At 36.8% G+C, this 10,660-nt stretch overlaps 1 protein-coding gene across 1 annotated transcript in view; it reads right to left on the bottom strand.

Annotated features, from left to right (window-relative positions):
* rhoab (ras homolog gene family, member Ab) overlaps positions 1-10,660 on the bottom strand; it is a 37,677-nt gene that overhangs the window by 5,862 nt on the left and 21,155 nt on the right. Inside the window, exon 3 of the mRNA XM_028825431.2 lies at positions 1,317-1,437. Coding sequence (XP_028681264.1) covers positions 1,317-1,437 — 121 coding nt within the window. The remainder of the gene's footprint in view (positions 1-1,316; positions 1,438-10,660) is intronic.

Below are 10,660 nucleotides of genomic sequence, written 5' to 3'. Positions count from 1 at the left end.
TAAATCCTCTAAATGAAAGCCCTTCACCTGTAATTGTAATAATGCTCTCTCATTTCATATGTTTTTTTGACATTTACTTGCCATTACCACTGGAATTTACAACTTTCTACAGTGTAGTATTGTCCAAGTAGTACTTCAGTGGGTTTAGCAACACAGTCTGCCCCAATACTGCTTTAAGACAGACAGATGATTTTTAAATAATCAACAGAAGTTGGGACACCTGTGCAAACTGTTTGCTTCAACTTCCAAGGCTTAATTTACACTACTTTAATTGCTACAGAACATCTGTAGGTTTCAACCTATTAGTTGCTCCCTGAAGGAGGCACATTTGTAATATTCTGAAATTTCTTCATTTCAGTTTTTGTTAACCTAAACTTTAAATGTAAACCTCTGGTGGTTTACTACTTACCTTTTCACCATTTTAGGTCATTCATAGCATTTCAGCTGATTAAATCTGAAGAATAACTGGAACAGCTGAAGTGGTCTGAAACTTCTGACTGTTAGTGTATGTGATTTTAGATTTCAAAATCTTTACTGACTTAGTGTTGCTTTTTAATTTTAAAGTATGAAAGTTTTGTATAGATTATACTACGATACACAAAGCTTTCTGTATCATGCGTCTGATCAAATAATCACTCTGTACATTTGAGCATAGTAACTGCACACAACACTAATGTCATGACCAGTGTTGGTGGAAGTGTGCTGTATATGGTTCAGTACTGTTTAACTTTGCTGCTTTACAGACACACTGACTTGCTAATCTAATGGTTTTCTTAGTTTGGGGGGAAAAAAAGCTGTAAATGTGTGTCGTATCATTATCAGTTTCAAAACATCTACCTCAGATATCCGTCAGTTAACATGCATCTTTCAAAAGAATCAATCTAAGGACAACTTTCAAGGAGAAAAACTGAGAACATGAATAGCGACAAAATATTTAGTCCTAATTTATTCAGGACCAGAGTTTGTCTCATCTTCTTAATGGACACAGACTACTCAGCATTTAATTATTTAAACATAAAAAACACACTATATGCCATTATCTATGGTATACAATTATTTAATCATGAAATGCTTCACTCAAGTCAAAAGTGGAGTAATGAACACAGTTAAAATAATTTGGAGAAAATAATTCAACCTGGTATAACGACTGCCTTGTCTGTATTTTAATCTTGTTTAGGAATCAGACCTGGTGGGTGTGGCAACACGCTTAGAAGTACATGCTCCCAAACTTAGGAATCAAATATTTCACACAGCGTTTAGAGGAATGTAATATTCTACAAGCAGTATTTGTCATTGTATAAATTTCTCATACTCACCTAAACTGTCTGGGCTGTCAATGGAAAAGCACATAAGGATGACGTCTGTATCCGGATAAGAAAGAGGTCTCAGTCGATCATAGTCCTCTTGACCAGCTGTGTCCCAAAGTGCCAGTTCAACCTTTACAGAATACAAAAAAGGGTGGTGGACAAAGAATTTTTTTTTTTTTTTTAAGCTAACACCGTGAAAATGTAAAAGAAAAACTTTAAGACAGTTTGTTTTAGTTTGATAAAGTACTGAGAATTTAGGACCTTTCATTCAAATTTTATTGAATTTAAAAACAAAAAAATGTTTTTGGAATTATTTTACATACTTGTTTTCATAAACATTAAAGTAATGTACAAAAAACATTTCATAAAACTTTCAGAAAGCCAATAATTATATATATAACCAAATGAACATAGATTTTGTGCATGTAACATTTATTAAAATCAGAGTAATAATAAGTACAATCAGAAAAAGTTTTGACACTTGGCTGCAACGAACAATTAAACTAGAACCTGCTCTTTAATTTATAATGTCATTTTAATGGTAACTGAATGATGCTAGAAAGTGAAGTTTCAAATAAATGAAAACTACCTATTTTGTACACTAAGTAATAGAAAAGCTGAAATAACTACTGGGCATAACATACAAAAACTCAGACCTTTTGAAGCCTAATATTTCTAGCTATAAAGGCAATGGCTTATGTGAAACTTAATTTTTACAAATACTCCAGCTATCAGTTATTGGTTAAAAATGACGTAGTGAGCAAACGTCATTTTTTTGAGCATTGGTAAAGTTACCACTGTTTCAGTGGAACTCACTTTCTTGATTATCATCAAATAGTGGCAACAGGTATATTTGCCTTTATTGATTTTTGTATCTATTTCTTTATTTGTAACAGCCATCCACCAATTCCCCATTCTTTCCCAAATATATTCAATTGTTTTTTAAAGCATGATGGAATTGAATTGTACTGTGAACAACAGGATTGGACTGCATATTACTTTGACTTTTCTAAGGTGTTTAAAAAAACAAAATCTTTGAAGGATAAAACACAATTGCTGCTTAAAAAATGTGTTTTAAAATATTGTTTCCAAATAAATGCAGCTTTTTACAGCTGCTGTTTTTACATTGTTTTGGGGTTATCTATTTCAAATTCTGAGCCCACTATATCTCTGCTTTGCCCATGCTTAACAGTCAGTGTAAAAGCAAGTATCATAAAACATCTAAATACACTATCAAGACAGATATCCAGCTTCTACATTGGCACACGGTTTGACTAAAATGATTAAAAAATGCATTTACAAGTGTAAATAAACCCAAAATTTTTTAGGCAGTATTCCCTGCAGTAAGCCAAGAATACAGTCCTAATGTAACCTGATGAAAAGCAAATGTCATCGTTAATTTGGTTATGCTGATATTGTGTATGTCATTTGATGGCCTAAGAAAATGCAATAGATACTACATGTGGAGAGGGCTGAATGTCTGCTAAAAGTGATTTGAAAGAATTTGCTGTAATTACTTACTTGCTTTCTTTATCAAACACCAAAATATAATCTTTTACGAATAATAAATAAAATTAGCACAGTTAGCTACAGTAATGAAACTTCTGTAAAGAAAACTGAAATATGTCTGTAAAACCACAGGAGCACGAGTGGTTTTACATTTAGACTTGAGATTAAAACCATGATACTAACTGCACGCTGTGTGCAATTTGTGCATACCCCATCATGTGAACAGTAACATACACACATCTCTAATATGCTGCAACTGATCACTGCATTGGCACTGTGGTAGTTCTCTTTATGTAGACTATTGGCAATTAAGTGAGGAAGAAAGAGACTAAAGAAAAAGTTGAGTAGATGAAAAAGAGTGATTAAGATCAGTTAAAAACTTAGGACAAGTTAACTTGAGACTAAGAGCATGTGGTTAGAAACAAGGAAAAGATGATTAAGAGTATCGAAAAAGCCCTATCACATGGAGTTTAAGATAGGAGATTGAGGCTCAGACAGGGGGCTGTGTGAAAAAGGATATGAAGGGAATGAAAAGACAGGCAAAGACAGGAGACTTGTCAAGGACGGAGGCCTACATCGGTTACTGCTGTATCCAGACATGGGAAAGAAAATATAGCAATATGCATGCATATTCATTCATGCTCTGCATTTCTTTTGCATCCTATGAGTGTTCATTACTATTTACGGAAACAACTTCTCTTCATTCTTTGGTTTTGAGGACAGGGCTGTGTCATATAAGCATTCCAAGATGAAGACAACATGTTGATAAGACACTTGATGCTATCTAACATCCCTAGGGGTTAGGGGTGGGCTTTAAGGAAAGCTGACAACTACACTTAAACTCTTAATCGTTAGACTGCAGTAGCATGAAACAACAGATGACTTTGGTTTAAATCTTGACTCTTACTAAAAGTCCATGATCACCGACTCTTTTTGCATTACCGGACATAGACAGACTTGTTACAGCGTTTACACAAACTGGTTTGGCTGGCATTGTATAAGTGTAACAAAACAAGTGATATAAACACACTCCTTCTATGATGGGTCCAAGTATGAAAGGCACTCAAATGAAAAAACTGCCATCACTTTACAAAGTACCTCATGTAAAGTACAAGAGGGTACACAAATCATTGATATGTCCGAAAACAAGCCACAAAAGAGATGCAACACGAAAGTCGGACACAGAATAAAAAGGAAAAACAGAAAAGAATTGAAAATCAAGAGAAGGGTGGAGAAGGGAGTTGCCCAGCACCAGATCCTGTTAAGGGAATGATCTCACTTCCATTCCCTAGGAGAACACAGATGACTTCACCAAAAGGTAGCAGCACTTATTTAAGCACATAGGCAATATTGTATGCCCTGCCTGAAAAGCACAAGTTAAACAGGAAACCCTTCCTTCCAATAATTTCCTGCACTCTTTATAAAATCTATGAGCAGAATGTTGTTAAAACTACAAAAACTAAGGTAGGGAAAAACTACACCCAAGAGATTTGTAGTTGCATGCATTTTTTTTGTCTGCCATTACAAAGACCATAACAGACTCAAAACACATCTGTCAGATATAAGACACCATCAATACTGACAAGTAGGACACGGCTCTCAATGCCACAGGCTCTGTCAAGTTCAATGAAAATCCCCTCTCAAGAAACTCTATAATGCACTGCCAAATCTTAGCATTATGCCTGCAGCCCAGAGTGGAAAGGCCTTGTGTTTAAGGACATGGGTGCACTACAGATTATATCATTTCAGACACAATCTAATGTACCTCAGATCACAGAATTCATCTTAATATGCACTAACATTCATTCAGTGGGGGCAATAGAAAAGTATCTAGTCAAACTGATGACTTCTACAAATTTAAGTGAGAACTAAACTACAGCATACAAGACATGTACTTCAAATAGAAAAAGCATTCACTGAGCTCTCTTATATATATTTCTCTTCTGGTTCGTCCTGCGTCCACTTCAAAACCATTACCGCCCACATGCAGCCGACACAGCGTTTCTCGATTCCTATTCGTCCTCTTCCAAACCCTTCCCCACACTGCCTCCGGCCTTCCCATACACCTTGCTATTTTCGTTATACTGCGACGGTTGTTTCCTAAGCCTTTGTTATAAAATGAACAACAGTATCTTCTCTGTCGACGGGTTTTTGTACAACGTCATCTCTATTCCAGGATCTGGCAACTGCCTGTTCCTATCAGTGGGTTATTTCTTGAGACTAACGGTTGATGAAGGTAATGCACTCTCACTACCGGTAAAGTAGCTTTACCACCTTTCTGGGAACCACCTGTGTCTTAACATAAGCTTCTTACACAGCAAACATCAGAAGCTAAAAATTATCGTGAACACATTTGAGAATACAACTCTTCTCTAACGTTTGCTTCCATGGGTGCACACATAACCTCCTGGCCACGGACCATACTGTTTTAAAATACATGGGCAAATTTATCACCAAATCTCTCCACTATATGCTAACACTTCTACCTCTCCAGGATATGGACAGTTGTATGTTTTTGACAGTTCAAGCTACTGAAGTACGCTTACAAAATAAAGCAAACTCTGCATGCAGCGAAAATTTATTTCTCCAGCTAGATTCCATGCTCAGAACCATCAACCCCTTCGCTAAAATCATACAAAAACATGCATGAAATCGCTCAGTCCAACCCAACAGCATCTGTACGAATGGTTTTTGAGGAAAACCCTAGGCAGGATTTACGACGATACAATGCCCCGACATGTCACACTGATGTTGCAGCGATTTTCGCCGGAGAAGATGGTGAACCGCCTGCTGAAAGGGACATTTGCATCTATCCCATAGGCAACTCCTATAAACAGATTTCCACGCTCAATATGAATTGCGATCCTATGGTTTACCCAGTTTTATTCCCTTATGGAGACATTGGCTGGCACAAAGATTTACAACATGTTCCCGATAAAAGAACCGCCAAGCGAGTAAGGCTTACTCAATGCCAATTTTACGCGTACAGATTAGCAATGAGAAATACATTTAGTATTTTGCACTCCAGCGGCAAACTATTCCAATGTACGTCGTAGATGCGCATGTTAAAACAGAGGGCGCGTGTCTCAACTATCTCACATCAACAAGCTCTGCGTGTAGAACAATACAAAGGACTATCAGATGCACTGCAAGCAAATGCTGACAACAACAACGTACATGTAACTTTATAAACAGAAAGGCTAAAATACAAGATGCTAACAAAGAAAGCTGGTGCAAAAAGATGATTATCAAGGAATAAAAAATGTTAGTACAGGCAGCAGAGTTTTCCTATTGATAACAAATGTCTTTATAGCTAACTAGGAAACCCTTGGACTTCTTATCAAAGAATCTAGCATTTAATGTTTTTAGACAATTAACTTAATCTTTGTGTCTTGTTGTGGATGTACTTATAACTAAGCATGATCTGTGCAGGAAGTCTACATTTGTGTGTCTAATATAGGAGAATGACCTTTACAAATTTAAAACAAACAGCCAGCTATAATTAGTGATATTTCTACAGTAGAACAATAACCATGAGGCACTTGTATGTTTAACATTATATGTGAATAAAACTAAAAATAATTATTCATTATACTTTTTGAGGATAACTGTTTTTAAGTCCCAGTAATTAGAGTGGGCTACACAACATTCAAATTCAGAGTGAAGATAAGGTCAAGAGTTATGTTATTATCTTGGCCTTGATATTTTGATGCACTAATCAATCATTCAGGTATGGAAGAAATAGTCTTACTTTATAATAATAATAATAATACATTTTATTTATATAGCGCCTTTCCCATGCTCAAGGCACTATGTGCTATCTTCAAGTTTAAAAGACAGTACTGTAAAGCAAAGCCAAAGACCACTGCAAAATGTTGCTACTGTAGGCCATATAGAGAACACAAGGACAGTGGCTAATAGCACAACATATGGCAGATAAGGTACAAGTGCTAGACATATAAATAAGAAGTAATGATTAAAACAAGATGACTGCAGCTGCTGCTAATACTGTTACTAATATTACTACTACTACTACTACTAAGGAGAAATACTTTTTCCATTACAAATTAGATTTTTATTAATTGTCCTCAGTACATTTCTTTTATAATCTGAACACTGTGTTACACACACATGGAGTTGAAGTCAGAAGTTTACATACACGTAGGGTGAATTCTTTAATACTTACTTTATAACCCCTCCAAAGATTTTATACTAACAAAGTAAAAATTTGGCATATAGTTAAAGATATCTACTTTATACAGGGCAAAAGAAATTTTTTCCAACAATGTTCACTGACACATTATTTCACTTATATTGACAACATCACAATTCCAATGGATCACAAGTTTATATACAGTACACTTTGTTAACCGTGCCTTTAAACAACTTACACAATTCCAGAAAATCTCAAGCCTTTAGGCAATTAGACAATTTGTTTCTGATAGCTAATTAGCCTAACTGGAGACAAGACGAGGATGTATGTTAAGGCTTACCACCAAACTCGGCCTGACTGCTTGACATAATGGGTAAATAAGATGTCAGGAGGGGGTAAAAGAAAAAAAAAAAACAACACATCTGGTTCATCTTTGGGAAAAATTTCCAAACGTCTGTAGGTGGCATGTTCATCTGTATAAACAACTAGCAGGAGTACCCGGCATTGCCCGGGAATCATTAATCTATGCCAAATGAAAGAAACAGAACATAGAAATCGAACAAACAGTTTTCTGATTGACATTTTATTGTAATAAGTAATATAAGTTGTCATTCAAGAGTGTTTGGACACACTTTTTTTTTTCTTGTAGTGTGAAAATTAACATATTCTGAGGATTGCCCACTGTAGAACATGGCACGTAGAGCTGTCTGTGTGAAAAGCATGGATTTTCCAAAACTGAAGCCTTTAACTTAAGAGTGATTGCCCTTGAACCTTATTAATTCACATAGCAAAACCGAAACAAACAGGAAAGTGTAGCCATTTAAAATCAAGGTGTAAATCATTCAGAATCAGCGGAATTGTTGGTCTGAAAACATTTTGACGTTTTGAACAATGTTTCAGACAGGCTTGAAATAGACTTTTTTGTGGCATCGGAAGTGAAGTTGCTAATGGTACGTATTTTATTAGCGAAAAGCAGGACAATTATGTGTTACATGGTATTACATACGGAATAAGCACCAGAGTGAGATGAATATCCATTATTTTAAAAACGTCTGAAAGCGAACAAGTAGTACCATTCAGTCAGAAAGAGCGAGACTGAAATCGTACTGTGAGTCGGAAAGCGAGCAACTAGCACCACAAATACGGAAAGCCATTCAAGTACACTGGGTCGTTCACGTTTTACATCCATACGGCAGTTCCCCTTCACGTGATTAAAGTAGTCGCTTTTCTCATACTTGGACACTTCCGCCATCTCTTGGCAATTTAAAGAAACATTGGTAAACAGCGATGCACAGGGACCAAACGTTTGAAATCAAAGGGTAAATCATTCGGAATTAGCGGAATTCTTGGTATGAAAACATCTTGATGTCTTGGGCAATGTTTGAGACGGCCTTGAAATAGACTTTTTTGTGACATCAGAAGTGGACTATCTAATGCTACGTCTTTTTTTTGGTGGCATGGGTATATTAGGGAAAATGTGTTATATGGTATTATGTACGGAATAAGCACCAGAGGGAGATGAATGTACATTATTTACAATATGTTGGAAAGCGAACAAATAGTCTTTCTGACTTGCTGGTGCTAAGACTGAAATCATACTGTGAGTCAGAAAGCGAGCAAATAGCACCACAAATACGGAAAGCCAGTCACGCACACTGGGTCGTTCACATTTTACATCCATACGGTAGTTCCCTTTCACGCGATGAAAGCAGTCGGCCTCCTGATACTTGGACACTTCCACAATCTCTTTGCAATTTAAAGACACATTGGTAAAGAGGGATGCACAGGGACCAAACGTGCCGCTAGATGGCGCAGCCGTTAACGTCTGTTGCAACATGTGGCAATTTTGTCGATGATAAGAACGGGGACATGTGCCGAACTGTTGGTGAAAAGGTGCCCTGCGCTTCACCACGAACATTTTTCCCAGCCAAACATACCCCATGACCTCCTTCTGGTCACAAGGGAGCCCCATGCCTAGTTTGGTGGCAATCGGATGCCCGGTACAGATTTGTATGGCGGACAAACAAACATGCATACATACACACATACATCGACTCTGCTTTACATATTAGAAAAATATGCAAGGATAAAACCATGGGACCAAATAGCCGTCATACCGCTAAGGAAGGAGACACATTCTGTCTACTAGAGAAGAATGCACTTTGACACAAAAAGGGCAGATCAATCCTAGAACAAAAAATTTCAGCAAGAAAGACCCCAAGGATACTTTCAACATTGCAGCAAAACAGCTATAAAGGATAAGGTATTGGAGTGGCCATCACAAATCCCTGACTTCAATCCAATTGAAAATTTGTGGTCAGAACTGAAAGTGTGTGTGCAAGCAAGGAGGCCTACAAACCTGTCCCAGTTACATCAATTCTGTATGGAGGAAGGGGCCAAAATTCCAGCAACCTATTGTAAGAAGGATTTGGAAGGCGACCAAAAATGATTGGCTCAAGTTAAACAGTCCGCAGGGGTGTCGAACTCCAGGCCTGGAGGGCCGCAGTGGCTGCATGTTTTCATTCTAACCCTTTTCCTAATCACTGACCAGTTTTCATTGCTAATTAACTCATTTTGCCTGCATTTTAATAGCCCTGTTTTTAAGGATTCAGTCCTCTGAATTTATTCCTTTCTTCATTAAACAAAAGACAACCAGAAATGAGATGTTAAACAAGCCAACAGATGACCAGCTAAACTGGGATTTCAAACTCCAACCAATTTTCACTCCAACCAGTCTCTTAATGAAAATTGGCAGCAAAAACATGTCACAAATGAAGAAGGAGGATGGAATGAAAACCTGCAGCCACTGCGGCCCTCCAGGACCGGAGTTCGACACCTGTGGTTTAAAGGCAATGCTACCAAATATTATCAAGGTGTATGCAAACTTGTGAACCACTGGAATTGTGATAGTCAATAAAAAAGTGGAACACTCTATGAACACTGTTGGAAAAAATTACTTTTGCATAGCACAAAGTACATCTTAAATTAATTGGCAAATTTATTGTTACAGTAGTATAAACTCTGTGGAGGGTTATAAAGTGAGTGTGAAAGAATTCACCAAGTGTATGTAAACTACGGACTACAACTGTACACACACACACACACACACACACACACACACACACACACACACACAAAGACAATGCACTTGTCCTGGTAAGTGTTGCTCTGTAGTTCTACTGAATCACAAAGTACAGCAGTATGCATCTAGAATCAACATTACAACAATATGTGGCAAGGGTTGATTTTAATTCTCAATTAAGTTTAGAATTAGGAAAGATAGATTTTTCATTCTAGGATAAATGTTCTTTTTGCAATGTTATCACTTCCAAATCTTAACTTTCTTCTTTGAACTGAATGCATAACAGTCTAACACACTGTTGATTTACTTTGTACATAGAGTATTAAAATTCTTGAATGGCCACTTTGCCTGGGATATTTTCTAAGACAATGACCCTCAATTATAGTGCTGTCAGTTAATCAATGGTACCAAAAGTACTATGTAACTAAGCACTTTTCTGTATACGATATTTGTAGGTTTTTTGTTTACCGTGGGCTACTATTGGCGCTCTCAGCACAGAATTATGAATGTTAGCATAATATTCATTTCAACAACTTTCTATAATGTAACCAATTAAATTACTCTAAGTATTTTAAGATCTTGATGTACTTTTTGTTGTTAACCCCTAAA

Source organism: Erpetoichthys calabaricus, chromosome 18 (assembly GCF_900747795.2).
Source record: "Erpetoichthys calabaricus chromosome 18, fErpCal1.3, whole genome shotgun sequence".
Classification (NCBI taxonomy): domain Eukaryota; kingdom Metazoa; phylum Chordata; class Cladistia; order Polypteriformes; family Polypteridae; genus Erpetoichthys; species Erpetoichthys calabaricus.
The sequence above is the reverse complement of the archived record's forward strand: the minus strand, read 5'-3'. Positions and strand labels throughout refer to the sequence as shown.